Source organism: Eucalyptus grandis, chromosome 8 (genome assembly GCF_016545825.1).
Source record: "Eucalyptus grandis isolate ANBG69807.140 chromosome 8, ASM1654582v1, whole genome shotgun sequence".
Classification (NCBI taxonomy): Eukaryota; Viridiplantae; Streptophyta; class Magnoliopsida; order Myrtales; family Myrtaceae; genus Eucalyptus; species Eucalyptus grandis.
The window spans coordinates 23428148-23445397 of record NC_052619.1 but is presented as its reverse complement, the minus strand read 5'-3'; the positions used below and the strand labels follow the sequence as shown (position 1 = coordinate 23445397).

General features: G+C 38.2%; 1 protein-coding gene across 1 annotated transcript in view; it reads left to right on the top strand.

Annotated features, from left to right (window-relative positions):
- The first annotated feature begins 1066 nt into the window (after nt 1-1066).
- The window catches only part of LOC104457236, a 34785-nt gene continuing 18601 nt past the window's right edge, over nt 1067-17250 (top strand). The window contains exons 1-13 of the mRNA XM_039299744.1: nt 1067-1504; nt 1657-1750; nt 2244-4465; nt 6416-6530; nt 9964-10812; nt 11053-11344; nt 11420-11877; nt 13329-13455; nt 13531-13655; nt 13956-14590; nt 14698-14815; nt 14903-15019; nt 16192-16286. Coding sequence (XP_039155678.1) covers nt 1218-1504; nt 1657-1750; nt 2244-4465; nt 6416-6530; nt 9964-10812; nt 11053-11344; nt 11420-11877; nt 13329-13455; nt 13531-13655; nt 13956-14590; nt 14698-14815; nt 14903-15019; nt 16192-16286 — 5534 coding nt within the window. The 5' untranslated portion in view covers nt 1067-1217. The remainder of the gene's footprint in view (nt 1505-1656; nt 1751-2243; nt 4466-6415; nt 6531-9963; nt 10813-11052; nt 11345-11419; nt 11878-13328; nt 13456-13530; nt 13656-13955; nt 14591-14697; nt 14816-14902; nt 15020-16191; nt 16287-17250) is intronic.

Sequence of the window (17250 nt, the reverse complement as noted above, 5' to 3'; positions counted from 1 at the left end):
GCTTTTTGGAGAAAAGATTTACCTTCAAACTTTCAAAATTTAAAGAAAGAATTGCCAAATGATAGATTTCATTAAATTAGACTGATCACTGATTTAGTTTCCCATTCCAAGACTATCCAGTTCAATTCTCAATCTCCACTGCATTTGGCAATCAGGATAAAATTTGAGATAAGATATGATTTATCTTATTTTATGTTTGGTGTTTATTCAAGATATGATAAAGTCAGATATAAGGGGATATAGATATAATAAAATTATCCCATGGGGAGGTGGGATAAATGTGGATAGAATTTCTAATGTCCATACTAGAAAATTATTTCTCTCGAATAACAAACTTATTAAATTAATAAAATTGAAATTATATTTCAATATAAATAATATTTGAATTATAATTTAATAAATTATAAATAAAAACGAAAATTTCATTTTTAATTAATCTTATTTTAATTTATATATTCAACTTTAATTATATCTTATAATAAACATTCAATCTATAAATTAAATATTTATATTTATAAATATTTTAGATATTTTTGTATTTTATGTATGTTAGCATAGTTTATTATTTGATAAAATTTTATTAAAAATGAAAAAGGGAAAAAAAGAAATAATAAAGAAAATAATATAAAAAAAGAGGAAAAATAAAATAAAAATAAATTAAGGAATAATGTTACGAGAAATTTTCACTATCTCCGTTTATAAACATTTATGTTTATTTATAATAATATCTTTATTTATATAAAAAAAAATATATATGATATGATAAAAATATATCGATTTTAATATTGCGATTCATTGATATGATATAAAAAATCACAGAATTTCATATCCTATTCTATCCCGATTAAAAATCTGGAAAGCCAAATATAACTATTGAGAACCGATCCTCTCAATCCGGACATTCTCGGACCGGACAAAATTGGGAACGGATTACCTGCTCGAAAGATCCGCAGCACGTCGTCGTCACGGATAGAAGCCCGAAGAAGATAACGCTCCTCGGTTCTGACGTTGGGCCCCACCGCCATTTGTCGATCGGGGAGAAAGCCACACGCAATCCGGTAAATTTTCCCGCTCGAGAATCTTAGGGCGGCTCCTTTTCTCCCCCTTCCTTTTCTCGAGAAAATCCTCACTCCTCCTCCTCCGCTCGCTTTCCCGGGCCATCGTCACATGACCCCAACCACCGTCGTCCGCCTCCTCAGCGACCTTCCGCTCCGACCATGACGTTCCTCGGCGGCGCCATCCGCCGGCGGCTGCTGTCCCTCCTCGAGCCGTGGCTGCGGGAGCCGCCGGAGCTCGAGGTGAGCGTCGGGATCGCGCGGTCCCGGGCCGTCGCCAGGGGCCTCCGCCTCGACGCCTCCGCCCTGAACGAGCTCCTCGGCGGCTGCTCCTACAGCTTCGCCTTCAAGGAAGTCGCGGTCGAGGAGCTGACGTTCCACTTCTCGGCTTGGTCGGGCAGGGCGTTCGCGATCGACGTGCGGGGCGTCCGCGTGACGCTGTCGGCCGGGTTAGTCTCTTACTCTCGGGATCAGTGTCGATGATAATGCGGTTCGGTTCGTGTCCGTGTGACGGTGGACTGCCGGTCCGGCTTGTTGCTGATCGTTGCGTCACCTGATTTCTGCTGTTCGTTGACTTGTTTTTATGTTGTTTTGGCGAAAGCGAGTCGGAAGAGAGACGTAGAAGTGGCGCGGATGGGTCGAACGACTCGGCTTTGGATGACTTGGAGAAGACGCTTTTCGAAATTGATCCTGAGGTAATGTTCTTTGTTCATTTGGATGGACTGAATTCCCGAAAAAAATCTAGAAATTTTCTGTCTGTAGCACATGCAAATGTCATTGACATGATAATTACGCCAATCTAGCATCTGCCGCCACCATAGCGGTTGCACTAGCAGACCTTTGTTCAAGCCAACCACAGCAGGAATGTGTACGCCTTAACGTAATTTTCAGAAGCTTCCTCTAACAGCATGATGAAGAATGTCATCTTTCAAAATAGGGATGGCATTTTATAATATGATCAATCTATTTAGGTAGTCCCATAATATGATGAATATTATTCAATTTGTAATACTTTTCGGTCTGCATTTCAATCAGGTTGGACAGTAATGAATATAATTAATTATAGTCATTTGTTCGAACCACGGATGTGCAACAGTGAGATCTTCCTACTGGAAGTCAGATGTACCTTTTTTTATTTTATTTTATATGCTTACCTGATTATGGTCTTGATATTCACGATAATTTCAGGGTGCTGCTTTGCATGATGCTCTGAAAAAAATATTCAGTGCCATCACTACGACAAGTAGGATCAAAATGTCGATGTTAAACCTCATATTGGCGCACTGTCAGCTTGGCATACATGATGTATGTCTTCAAGTGCAGTTTCCCATCATCAGTGACGCTGTATCGTGTTCCTTGGGAATGAAAGAATTCATTGCAGTCTCTCATACTCATGAGCAAGGAAGTTTTGTTCGGGGCCTTGTTGGTTCTATCTTCACACCTTTGAAAGAGGGCTCTTTTACCATCAATTGCAGTAACTTTGAGATTGGGTTGAAGAGGAATGATCTTTCTAATACTGTTTTCACCTGTGAAGCTCTGTCTATATGTGCTAATTTGAATAAACTTCATGTGGTTCACCTCCGTCTTTGCATTCCAAAGTTAACTCTCTCTTTTTCTCCAGTTGATATTTCCTTTTTATTAGCATTTAGTAAAGCATTTGCTACAACGTTGATGCATCGTAGAGATGGTAAGCAACTCTGGAAACTGGCTGCTAGCAGAATCAGGAAAGGAAATTTTGCTCCAACTTTGTCTTTGCATAGGTTAATTAGTGTTCTCACTCTGTGGCTGCGTTGTGTACGGGTCTATGAGCATCTATTGTTGTTACTAGGATATCCTGATACTGATTTATTGAAGGAATCATTGCAAAAGATGTCTGTGGATGTAAAGTATAGGAGTAATGTACAGCAGCTCTGGCTAGAGATCTCAGACATTGAGAAAGAGCTTCCCCCTTATGCTATAGCTCAAGCCAGGAGAGTGGTCCAATGTAGAATGTCAGCAGAGAAAACAGGGCAGAATGCTTTTGCAGAATCCTTTTTCGCCCGCCGCTTTCAGAAGATACGTATAGTTCTTGCTTTTGTTTGGAAAGCGGTCTGTAGAGTGCTTCAAAGGGCCATGCTCCTTGTTTTACCAAGGAAAATGCCACCACGAGAACCAAAGAGCACTACGTGTTCTGACACTTGTACAAGGAAGTGCTTTATATTCAACATTGACAAAGTTGTAATTACTGTTTGGCAAATAAATCAAGTTCATGGTTCTCTTTCTGAAATGATGGTATCACATACTGCGATTCCTGACTCAAGTTTTCTCTCATTCAATTTATTGGTTGCTGCACTCTCATGGAAGTATGTTGAAGATATCTTTCAGCAGTCTTCATTCATATACTGCGGAAAAGTGAGCATATCAACCATACCTGGGGCGGATGTTCCTGCAAAGGGAGAGGCTTCAAATTATGATAAGCGCCGCCGAAATAGGCATCATGATGGGAGCCCTACTAGTGAGAAAATCATTCTTTGGAGTGAGCCCGCACAAATTAGTGCCTCTTCAGAAGCTAGTGAAGCCAAGATTGCTGGTCTAGCATCTGGTGACAGCACTAAGTTTCTGCAGAAATGTCTGCAAGAGATGTGGTTGAGTTGGCAGACCAATCGTGGAAAGTCTGAAGAAAGTGCCATGGATCCTCATGAAAATCCTTTCCTTTTAAGTGAGGTCAGCAGCTTTTTGGCTTATCCAGGACATGGAAATAGAATTTCTGGATTTTGGAAATACAATTTGGCAGTTGGAAAGTTGAATTTATATTTGGATCACTCATCAGTAGTCTCAGTGGCTTTGCTTCTGAGGCATACACAGCTTGCTCTTTTCTGCGGAGAGGATGGTAGGGAAACTGAACTTCCTTATCATCCAAGTAACTCTTTGAATCAACCAAATGGCAATTGGGATGGTGCATATAGAAAATTTTCCGGTCACATGAAGAAGTTGTTGCTAAAAATGCTTCCTGAGCAGCATGTTCAGGTTGGAGCATTCATTACTGGCCCCAATGTTCGCGTTTCATTCAGAAAGGGCAACTCAAGGCTGGGTGATGACTCATTGAGGCACGCATTGAGTCAGGACCAGTATCACCTAGACATTGAGATTTGTGATATTGAGTTTGCTCTTTGTCCTAGTTCAGAATCTGATAAATCACTCAGATGCCAAGAACATGATGCTGTTGAATCAGAGTGTGCTTTGATGATGGAGTCCCAAAATATTCATCTTCCAACAGTGGAACATGAGAGACTTGTGTCCCACATGTATCTTTCGCAGCATCTGTTTTTCAGGGTTAATGGTTTAAATGCCTATGTAGAAAAATCAACAGAGAAGAAACGAAGCCATGCTTTTGTACTGAATCCACTAAATTTTCAGCTATCATCTTCTGGGTATGGATATGGTTTCTGCACTTTTTGTTCATATTTTGTCTCTGCTATATTTGTATTGGAGATCTCGTGAGAGATGCCTTGCTGGGTGAATCTAACTTTCCCTTAAAAGAGAGGAAAAAATTTGAGGGAACAACTTGCTACTCTATCTACTGATGTATTTAGGCACTCAGTTTGATAAATTTTGATCAGTGAGTGATTTTACTTTTAAAACAGAGCATCCAGATTGCATGTTCAGACTATCAAATGCCGCCGGTTCTTTATGTGGTCTTTCTTTTCCGGAAAGTTGTTACATTTTCATTGCGGTTTATTTTGGTGTTGATGACTTATGATCTTACTCGTTTTAAGTTTGGCTTGTTTGATGTTGCAATTACTGATTGCTTTTCTAGCCATTGCTATGCCAGATGACCTTCCAAACCTCCAAACCCAAGTCACATCGAGCTATTTTTTCAAAATAATTTTTTCTCTTGATGTAGCTCAAATAGTGAACGTTTAGCAATGGTATCTGGTTTATAGTGGATGCTGTATCTATTTAAATCTATTTGATATTTAAAGTTTGGTCCATTGACCGAACATCAGCACTCTACACTACTCAGTTAAATATAGAGTTGACATACCACATTCAGAATCTCCTCCGTGCATGCAGTTCCTTCACTTCCTAAAACTTGAGTGTGGCAGTGAGATCTGAAAAGAATAGAGACCCAACATTAGTGTTAACAACCACCAGCAATATCCTGATTCAAGCAGAATGAGTTCTACCAGCAGTCTGGACTTCACAAAAACCACAGCCACACTCACTTGCGTAGGTCTGTACATGTGCCTTTCCAACCTCAGCAGTTCTAACAGCAATATTCCCTGCCTTCCATCGATCACAACATTGTTGGTGAATCAGACTACTTGTGGAGAAGCAAAACAGAGAACAGGTTTCGTTGATTTTGGCACATGTCAGCCTTGACGTTCTCTCCGGTGTCACCATCATGATTCATAGAAGAGCGCCACTTGAGAGTAGATATGAAGGGAGGAATCACATGGGGTTGATTGATTTAGACTTTCTTTTCTGGTGCTTTAAGACCTTGGTTAGTTTTCTGGAGGACAAAATGATAAATTTTAGTGGAAGCAGATTTTGTCACATGGTTACTCTGTGATGGCAAAGAAAAAAATTAAATTTTAAGGGGTAAGGGTGGGGTTTTTTTTTTTTTTTTTTTTTGGGTGTGTTGGAAGAACATTTCATTGAATACTGGCAAGTTTCTCTGGTTAAGTGCTCAATATATTGCTACAGATGGAATCGCATCTGCTGTGACATTCTGATCCTAGTCTTCTTGTCACTTGCATCTTCAGCCACTGGGTTTGAATGATATCTTGGAAGAATTTCTATGAACTTCTGACCTCCATCCTCTTTCTTGGGTGAGGTTTTGGTTGGACCTTTATCCACAGTTCCTTTAGAAGAAGTCTTTCCCTTGTATTAAACAGAGGAGGTCTAGTTCCTAAAGATTAATTTTGAAATTCATCCATGAATGTCTAGAACCCCAATCTGTAATGGGTTGATCTGACAGAAGTAAAACATAGTGATTTCTCTCAGCGTATTGCAAATATTCCTTAGGCGTTGGACAAATACATTTTACCATCTTCATGGGGTAATGTACGATAGATATTTCAGCATGAAGTAGCAGAGCGACCGTTCTGTTCAATTTTGTCATTATCATATTCTTCTTCTTCTTCTTCTTCTTCTTCTTCTTCTTCTTCTTCTGCAGTTTTGGAGTTTAGTAATGTGTTTCAAGGATGTACATAAATACTCTCATTTTTTTCCTCATTTGTGACAAGGTTACAACTGCAACAAAACACTGCAGTGAAAATTAAAAGGCGATACTGTTTTCCAAATCGATAGCAAGTCAACAGAACTGGAAAAAGGTTCTGATAAGTAGCTATTTTCTTCTGGAAATGTTTGTTTTGCAGGGAATACTTTCATTTATTTAGCAGAACTGTCATTACTCTCTCTGCGGCTTTGTGTGGGATGGCTTCTGGATTTCTGGCAATAGCATACATGGACGAGTTGTGTGTTCTCTCTCAGGTGATTCTGATCCTTGGAGATATATCTCTTATTCACAGCATATGCATGCACACATTGTCTGTTGATGTTTCCGTATGATTCTGTGAATCCTTGACTTCCTTTCAGGTGACATAGTAAAAATTGAGACCATTCAAGCTGAGATGCGCATAAAACAAATTTGAAGCAAGAAAATTTGTGTTTGGTTGATTGGAGCCTGTTTTGTTTGGACCGACTGATTTGCTTCTTTGGAGGCTGATGTGTCTCGATAAATCTGTCTTTGAATATGTCCTTTGAATATAATTAGGCTTTTCATGTCTGTTTATGTCAAGAGCAGCCTAATTGCAAATTACAAGTGATCTTTGTTATTCATGGACTTTAGAGACAAGCCCCTCTCACTGAGGCCTCAATAGTAGTCATTGATTACGCTAAATGACTGGAGTATGGATGCTTGAGAACATAGGACTCAAGATTGGGAGCCAGAGAAAATGACTGAGTGTGGCTGGTTAACTTCTTACCTAGGGCTGGAGATTGGGAGCTTGAAGCTTTGTTGAAATCTTTTGAGTTGTATGTTAGCTGTGAGTGATGATGATAGGCTACGTGAATTTGCTGCTCCACTGAACTTTTTCTGTCCAATCCTGTTATTTCGATCTCTTTATAACTCAGTTGCAATTACAAGAGAGCACATCTTCCTGTGGAAATCTTCACTTGGAAAGCTGCTTGGAGACATAATCTTAACTTTGAGATAATCTTCAGAAGAGAGGAAAAATACTGGCTAATAGGTTTTTTTGTGCTAGACTGAAGAAGAGAGTGGGAATCACTTACTTTTACATTGTAGCTGGACCAGAAACATTTGGCCTATAGGGCTAAATTTGGTGAGCTCAGGCACAGTGCAACACGAACTTTGAGCTCGGAGAGGGACTATCAGCTCGTGCAGCAGATTAGTGAGATGATTCCTCTCCCTGTTTTTGGCTTATTCAAAGAGACAGGAACAAAACAACATTTTGAGAAGTCAAATCCTCTTGATATTCTTTTAGGGATAATGGGTGATACACTTTTCACTTTTGGTATAGCAGGAAACTTCAATTTCATTCATCTGGTTTGTTGGAAATGTTAGAAAGAGTCCTTGGTCCCTAATTTTGTGTATAGGTGGCTTCTTCCTGAAGCTGTATTGTGTAGGGGTGGTACTAAAACAGAAAAATTTGTCGAAAGGAATTGATTATTAGCTAAAATTAGTCTTCACAATACTTGAACTGACAGCTCCATATCCGGGCAATATTTTTTGAAAGTCAGGCCAAAGCTTAGCACTTTTATCAAGGAAGAATTCGTTTCTCAGACCTTGCAAATTTAATGACTTGCCTATGTGTTGCATGCATCTGTTTACAAATTAGTAAATTTCCGAGTAAAAAGCTTTAAAACCTTTTTAAGAAAATTATTTAATGGAAGAGGCCCATCTTTTTAATCCATTTTGGTGGAATTATGGGAAATACTGGACATTACATTTATAGATAACTCGTACCTGGCAATTATCGATTTTTTGTAAGTCTCTCTAATTGACAAACTACCTCATTAAATGGGTAAAATTTATGTAAGAAGGTTTAACTTTTTCTTTTGAAAATTTTATGACTCATCATTAAACTTCCTTAATTGAGTGGACACTGTTATAGGGGGGAGGAACATGCTTCTCTCTCTCACATCCACATATAAAAGTTTCTTCTTATATGTTAATTTAGCTTGGTGTCTAGGAATTTTGTGATAATATTGTTAATGAGTACTCCTAGGACACTTGTGAAGCATATTCATGCTTTGATTTTCAAACTAAAGCACCACATGAGAAACTATAAACTTTCTTGATTTGGTTATTTAACAAGTACCCTAAGGGGACTCGTTTACCAAATCCTTTATATTTGAAAACTTTGTTGAGTTGCGAAATGTTGGTTTCTCATTGGAAGAGATCTAAGGAAGCTGGTTGGTTTGGCATCACATCATTACAACCCTAAGCTTCAGATCTTTGTTGATACAGATGGGATCTTCCTTGATGCCCTTTTACTGCAGTCTTTTGTTTTTTTCCCGCAATACTTAAAGAAGCTTTGATGTCTGTAACAGTTGTAATCAAACATCTTTTAGCCCTCAGATTGGCGTTCCTTCTTTAGAGTGCTTTTTGGCCCTTTGTAAATATGAGATGCAGTGGGTAAAAAGGGGTGGAGGAAGACAGAAAAAGGACTTGGAAGGAGATGGTAATGAAAATATGTGGAGTTTTTAGATCTTTTAGAATACTTGATACAGAATCTAGTGGAATAGTTTACAATGATCCCCATTTCTAGCATTTCATATTTGTATTTAGTGAAAGTCCTGTTAGAAGTTTCCAGTGTAGGATCCCCTTTGATGCTTTAACTTAAGCTTGCCTCCCAGTAGGAGGCTTTCTGTGTTCAGTCAATCCACTCAGATTGAATCGGTCCCTTCATGTAGCTAATTCAATTTAGTGGTTTAAGGCTTAGTTTGTTGTCCTTGTTGTTTCCTTTCGGTCTGTTCTCATGAGTTGAGTTCTGATAGTTGATTCATTTTTAACTTCAGCATTCCATCCCCTGGTGCTTCATGTTGGACGTCTTGAGACTGTCTACTCAAAATTTGCCATCAACCATTCTTCTAGGCCATTTAGGTAGAGATATTCATATGTCTACGAATGCACAAGTTCTTTCTTGTTTGATAGGTTATCATGTTTGGCTTTTCATGGTCCTCTATTTTTTCTTTTTCAAGTATTCTAATGGTTGTTTACTGTTGATTTGTCTTATTACTCTTTTCTGGATGTTCATTTCTTATCATTTATTAACTGATGTTCTTTCTCTTTATGTTCTAACTTTATGATAGTTGAAGATAAATGTTATGTACCTTGATTAGTAACTCTATTAGATAACTAGAATAGCTGTGGCATTCAACACAACGAATGTTTTTTGCAATTGAAATATCATAACAGGCAAGGTGACAGGATGATGGGCATAGGATTGATTGTGTATTTGAGTGTTTCATGCAATGAAGGTTGAGTATTTTGGACCTCCATATGGATTTTGTTAGCTTCCAACGAGAGTGCATTTCCCTCTTCAATCGTTTGGCATATACTTGAATTCTTGAGAATAAATGCAGTATGTATTTGTCCTTTTGGGTCTCTAGATAGGCAAAAGATATACATATATATTTCCACTAAAGAAAGTCATAATTTCCTAGGCGATTGTTTTACATTGACATGATACTACTATTTCAAGTTGTTCTTATACCTGTGTTGTTCCTCCCCTTGTCCCCTTGTCCCCTTCAAATTGATCGTCACCATCAGTACTTCTAAAAAACAAAAATTTCACTTCTTCTCCTCTCTTTTCATTTGTAGGTTAAATTGGGTTTCAATATAATGAATTCTCTATGCATTCATTAATCTAATCGTTTTTTTTTTTTTTTTTTTGGTCAGGTAGTTGTAGATTTATTATCTGGAATTTCTTATACTTTATCCACTGCTTCTACTCTGCCTCTTCAAGAGCTTCAAGAGTTTATGAGGCAAGATCTGGGGGCTGATGGACGTAATTTTTATGAGAATAGTATAAAAGAATCAGCTTCAGTAAATAAATGTGTGTTATACATGCTTAGAAGCACCTTCCAGTTCAACTCCATGGATTTATTCATTCAGAAATCAAGAATATGCTATAGTATGGATAATCTTACAACAACTTTTGATGCTATGAAGCTGGATGAACATACTGCCTCTGATTCTGGCATCCGGATTCTTACCAAGCAAATATTTTTGGAGTTATTGTGTGAAGAAGGGAAAATGGAAGTTCTTCTCAATCTATCAGGGGTGCATTTGGTCATTTTCAGGCATAACAGCCAAACAGAAACCACCATTGATGTCTCTCAGTTAAGGAATATGGTCCTGCAGTCTGTTGATTGCTTATATGAAGCAGGTCTTTCAAACTTGCTGTTTACTTCATTGTTGAGTTCTCCCTGTGAAGACATAGTGAGCAATGAACTTCTTTCCATCTATGGAGACAGCTGGTCGACGATAAGTAGGAATTTATCATTGATGGCTGAGTCGAGAAGATTAAGTCTGCGGTCATTTAGTCTTATTGAGAATTTGAAATCTCCTTTGCATTCCATTGCTCCTGGACCAGGTCACTCGTTAGTCATAAATATTCAAGTTAGTCAAATTTGGATGGGAAAATCCTCAATGAAGTGTTTCCTTCTTGGGGAACACAAGATGAGCGAGCTACTTTTTTCATTATCCATTGGGGGAACTTTTCAGAGAGTTTCATGTAAAATGCAGGTGCTAATTCACTTATTAGATAAATTCTGCCTCCTTTTGATGCCTCTAGTATCTGCTCTCTTTCTGGTAACTTAATGTGCCAAAAAAAAAAAAAAAATCAATTTTTTTATTCATCATCTTGAAAAACAAATTTTCTTTAATGCTTGGAAATGTTCTTTCTCATCCCCCTTTCATTCATGTTCATATGTAAGCTTCAGCCATACTCTTGCCCAGAATGTAATTTATGATGGTAATGAGCAGGGTGGTCTTCTGGTGATTGAGACAACAGCTTTGGTTGTGTTCCTTGGTTATTATACTTCTTTTGTACATCATGTGGAAGATGTATTGCTTGGTGTCCAATCACATTATAAGAACATCGGAAAAAGTGAGCTGGGTGGAGACATTGTAACTTCTAATGAAAACAACATCATGGATAGTGATGAAGTTGTGTTCCATTCGTCAGCACAAAGAAGATTGGCACTTCTGGAGTTGGAAGCCTTTTGCTGTGACATATCTCAGTTATCCTTTGTTCTTGCGGCTGAAGACAAATCTGGTATTTTCATCCTTTTGTTGCTCACTATCCCTTAGTCATGACACAGGTGCATAATACTATAGTCATGTGATGCAGGTGTTATTCGGGAACTTGTGATTGAGGTTGATATAGGTTCGAACCTGGTAACAGAAAATATGAGAAAAGAACTTGTATTTGACTTCTCTCGTTTGTCAGTCCTTTCCCTAGTTCATGATCAAAATGTCGATGGTGAGAATTATGTCCCTCATTTTCCTTCTCTTTCAAGACAAATGTCATCCGGAAATCCTACCATAAAATATGGAGGTGAAGATGGTATTGCTTCAGTTGAAAATGCCACCTTGTCAGAAGACGTTCCATCTTCAAGTCATTCTGTTGCACATAACTCCTCAATGAGGGTCTTCCATTCAAGAGATAAGAAGTTCATTTTGAAGCATTTTGGTGCTTTGATACATGTGGAGAAGGCCTACTGTGGTCCTGGGGACTTAAATTATGCTTTGGTTGGTCGTGGTTCAATTGCAGGATTTGACATGAACATTTCATTGTCTGAAATACAGGTAAGTAATTAATTTTCATCAGATCTGTTTGTGCTCCAACAGTTGCATTTCGAGCTGTTTAATTTTTAGAAGCAAAAAGATCTCAATATACTTGAGCTCTCTTGTCTGTATGTCATTCCTACTTATCAGTGACTGGCTGTTTGATCTAGTTGGGAATTCTCTAATGCTCTAATGCAAGGTATGAACTCCAAATTCCAGATTCCCCTCCTCCCAAAAAGAATGTATTAGGCTAAATCTAGTAGTCATTGGAAAGACGTGGAACATAACTAGTCCAATTTGAAGGCATTGGTTTTTTCAGTTTTAGAATTAGATTGTAAGTGGCAAGGAATCAAGTTCTATAGAAATCTTTCTTAGAAAGTTTTAGAAGGAAAGTATAGATATGCTTTTTCAATGTGTTATGTTAAACAATGAAGGTGAGTTTGGTTTAACATTTTGAAAGCCTATTAGGCAAATGCAAAGCAGTTTAGCCTAAAGGGCTTTGGATAAATGCAAAAGCCGTTTGGTAAACTACACTTTGAGAAGCAACTTTAAGAGAAATGTCGGTTGGTAGAAAACACATTCGAGAAGCCCTTTGGTGATTAATATTAGTTTTCTAAATTTTTATTTGTTTGAAATTGAAAAAAATAAAATATATAATTTACATAATTTTTTTAAAAAAAAAAGAAGACCAAACCCTTTGTTGGTCCGGCGAAGGGCTATGGCCACCAGCGAGCCAGATTTGGCATCAGTGGCCATCAGTCGAGGTTGCCCAACGGCGAGGGCCGCTGGTTGGTCGCATGACCCAGGCAAGGTGACCTCTAGCGGCCCTTGTCGAGTTCGCATGACCCTCGTTAGAGATTGCCCGACCTCAAGCGACCTCGATTGATAGCCGCCGGCACCAATCTAGATCTAGCTCACTGGCAGCCGTAGCCTTTCGCCGGACCAACAAAGGGTTTGGTCATTTTTAATAAAAAAATAATGATGGACAAAATTGGAAATTTGAAGAATTGGTAGGGGTAGTTTTGGAAGAAAAATGAGTTCAGCATTTGACTAAATATTGAAAGCCCAAAGCTAGTCTCTACTAGCATTGGGCTTTCAACCTTCCCGATGCTGGTTTTCAAATGAAAACTCCAAAAAAATTACTAAACGGTCCAGCATTCCCCACAGGGCTTTGGAGGCTGAAAGCCCCTTAGGAATGCTGAACCAAACACAGCCTGAAAGGCAGACTGCTATCAGAAAATGGACTGAGGAAATTCTTGTCCGATCCAGTGTGTGTTGACTGTCATCCGCTGGAATGTGTGCCACATGTCCTAAATCTGTTCCGTCACATAAATTCTGTTGAAGTTTTGGTTAATTTTTGCTAGTGACATGACAATTTCGTAAAGCTAGCGATTTGTGTTATAATGCATCGGCTTGCTTTTATTTGGACTATCACTCTGTTGCTACCTTTGATTAGTTTTCATCCCCATCAGATTTTCTTATCGGTTGTTGGGGCCTTGCCTGGAGCAGCAACCAAGGGGACCACTGCTGGGTTACAACTGAGGCATTGGTCCAATAACCAGGGAGTGGATGAAACTTTTGAGAAAATCGTACCAGATGGTAATTTGATTAGATGGTTCGGACTTCATATTGCAATGTTTTGATGATTAACTAGAAAGATCTACTATTATACAGGAGCAATTGTTGCTATTCAAGACATTGATGAACACATGTATTTCACCATTGAAGGTGAAACAACTAAGTGCAAATTAGTTGGTTCTATTCATTATTCTCTTGTCAGAGAACGGGCTCTTTTCAGGGTATGTGATAGTTATCTTTTGAAGCTTTCATTGCAATTTTTGGTCTTGAGCTAGAGTTGTTTCACTGAAACAGAAAAAAAGTGTTCCCTTAAGTCATCACGTACATTGGTATACAAAAAATGCTTTGGAAAATTTTTATGCATGGCAAATAGCAGTAATCATTTGGATCTAAAAGTATCTCCCTCTTACTCTTCAAAGAACATGATTTATCCAATTGATGTATCTGCTTCTTTTGGTGCATTAGTTTTTCCCCGTTATCGATGCTAAGGTAACTGAAGTACCTATTCTTAACTCACATAGGTCAAGTACCACAGTCAAAGGAGGTGGAGGTCCTCTATACTGTGGTTCTCTTTAACATCACTGCATGTGAAGGATGAGACTGGGAACCCAGTCCAATTAGCTTATCGTCAAGGTTCCGGTTTTGTTGAAGTCTCCAGTAGTAATAATGGTAGCTGGGCACTTTGGAGAGCAGATCCCTATAAGTCTGACAATTTTGAGGTTGATATTGAGAGGGAGCCTTACAATCAGTTGGTCAAACATACCTTTTACCTGGTAAACAAAAAAAATGACAGTCCCATTGCCTTTGTCAATGGGATTCCTGAGTTTGTGGGAAAACCAGGAAATCCATTCAAGTTTAAAGTGCTTCAAGATACTGCTCCAACTGATGTCTCGGGGAGGGATCTGCATGACAATAAACACGTGCCTGAAGAGAGGAAATCTAGGCAGGGAGTACTTGTTCCTAGTATTGATGTTAAAGTTGACAAGGTTTCTGTGACAATTGTACATGAACTTTTGGGCACAGTGGATAGTATTCCTCTCCTTCGAGGTCACATTGTTGATACCAAGGTCACTGTGCAAAGTCTGCCCGTTAAAGTCAGAATTATATGTGCATTTACGGCTTTGCTAGACTATTTTGATGCGCAGAAGAATGCATGGTAATTGTTTATGATGAAAATTCTCTCTCTGTGCGTGCACACATGCAAGTTTGTCTATGCATGTCTGTAGTCTGTGTTTTTCCCTAAGTTCGTTTTATATGGTGTAGGAGAGAGTTTATGCACCCTGTTGAAGTATGTGTATACTACCGTTCTAGATTACAGATTCATGGATCGGATATTCTGAAGCGTGGACTTCCAATCTCATTATTCTGCAAGATAAAAGAGGTTGTCAAGCATGATATCTTAATGGAAATTCTTTTTTGCAATCTACCACGGCATGCATCTGAAAATCTGTATTTTCCTTGTTCACAGTTGGATTTGTCTTTAACTGAGCTTTCGTTGGATGTACTTCTCTTTGTGGTTGGAGAATTGAATATAGGCGGCCCATACACCGTTAGAACTGCCTTGGTTCTATCCAACCTCTGCAAGGTTTTTTCCTGTTTAAGCTAATATAAGTGACTAGGTGTTTCTTTGAAACAATTCACTCTGCTTCTTTACATTTGCAGATAATAATAGCATGCTTATTTGCCATGATTTGTGTATCTCAATTCTCAAGATATGGTATCATCTCATGCACCAACTGGAACACCTAAATGTGGGTGATGTGCATTGTTATTGTAGCATAAAACTGCTGCTTTAATGAAAACTTTTTTCAGAGGTGGAAGGAATAGTTCATTTTATGTGCATGATGGACCAGTATAAAACTTATTAACTTTCTGGTATAGAGTACAGTGGCATACAACATGAAGTTAGTATACTTGTCCAAGTATGTCCCCTCATGGAAGTGGAATGCATAATATACTACATTGTATCCGATCATTTAGCCTCTCTCTCTCTCTCTCTCTCTCTCTCTCTCTCTCTCTCTCTCTCTCTCTCTCTATCTAATTAAACTTTTTCACTTGCAACAGACTCACTTATCGTTAGTAATTAGGGGTAAAAATTTAACATGGTGTAATTTACTTTAGTCCGTCACAATAGTGATGCATGTTTTATTTGATACAAGAAAGGAACTGTAGATAAAATAAATTAAATTGCACTAAGTAATTATTTTGGATTGTCAATAATTTATTGGGAATATGTAATGCGATTTTAGCCAACTCGTGCAACTTTTAATCCCTGGATTTGCTGATACACAAGTGAATTGTAGAGGAACTTGATTTCTACATCCTTTTCTTTAAAATAAACATCCTGCAAGAATTCTATTGTAAATAAATTGAATTACAATAGTTGAAGTGATCTGAAAGCTGAAGCCAGTGGATTCTGAATCTTCGGAGTCATGCCTCACATATGAGATGCTTGAATCAAGTACCTAATCTAGGCATGAAATCTAAAAGTTAGTATCCTGCTGTCTAAATAGATGGTCACTGTAGTACTTGCATGCTTTGCCATGCACCAGGTGACAAAACCATCTAGGCTGAATTTCTATTTCCTGATATTTGCATATGCTGTGATCAAACCTCCCTATTGTGCCTGATTTTATTGATTTGCTAAGACTGTTTAGATATAGTTGATCTGCATATGATGTTTATCATCCCTTCATATTACAACCAACCCCCGAATGAACCTGTAAAAGTTGATCTCTTATGTCTGAATAATTCCAGGTGGAAAACCAGACAGGTGCTAATGTTCTTTGTCAGTTCTATGGCAACCAGTCTTCAAAGATAGCTGGGAAGCAGTGTGCTTCTGTATACTTGAGGTGACGTACATACTCTCTTATCCAGAGTCTGGGAATTTACTGTAGGATCTTCCTATGATCTTCTCTAAATGGTTTCTTGGTTTGACAATCTTAGCTTATAGTTTTTAAAAATTTTGACGAATGCATGGAGGATAACCATGAAACACTTCTTACCAACATATTAATGTTTTTCTCCTGGTAGTCTTGATGAACTATCATTCATCTACTGCAGCATTAATTCCCAGCTAGTACATGAGTACTTGAAGATCAATTATGCTGGGAAAACGGTTTATTAATCCCAATCTTAAGAACCATATGTGGATGCTGGCTAGGGTACGATACCATCACAAATCCATACTTAAACCGATGATTGATGGAAGCTGTAACTGAGTTGCATTGTCAGTTATATACATGAGAAGATTGCATGTTCATGACCCCTAAAGAATGTACAAGTTGGAATGGAATAACTCTAGAACGAAAATCAGACTCCACGTGATAAACTGGGGTAGAACCTGACTTTGATGCTGTCTTAGGATGTCCAATGGGAGACAATGTCAATATAAGGTCCGTATAAGTCCCCTAAACAAGCAAACAGGAATTTACTTTAGCATTAAGAGGGAATAACCATTTTAAGAGGAAGTTCGGAATTCCAATGCTAATGTAGAAGCCTATTCTCACTTGAACAATTGCGTGAAAATGGAATAAGAAATGTCAGTTTTGTACCGTGTGAACCATAAAAAATTTCATTTTTAATGAATGAGTAGCAGCATAAGCAAGAATTAACTTGTGACTAATTCAAAGGCCTTCAGAAGGAAGCATCTGTGATAATGGGGAGGGCTGAGGCAAAGATTTTGGCCTCGTATGCTTAATGCCAGTGTATGTCTCTGATAAGTCTTAATTCCATGCAATTGATTTTGATTCCTTTAGAAATACTGACTACTTAACCAACCTCATCACATAATTATAAGTAAATTATATGATTTAA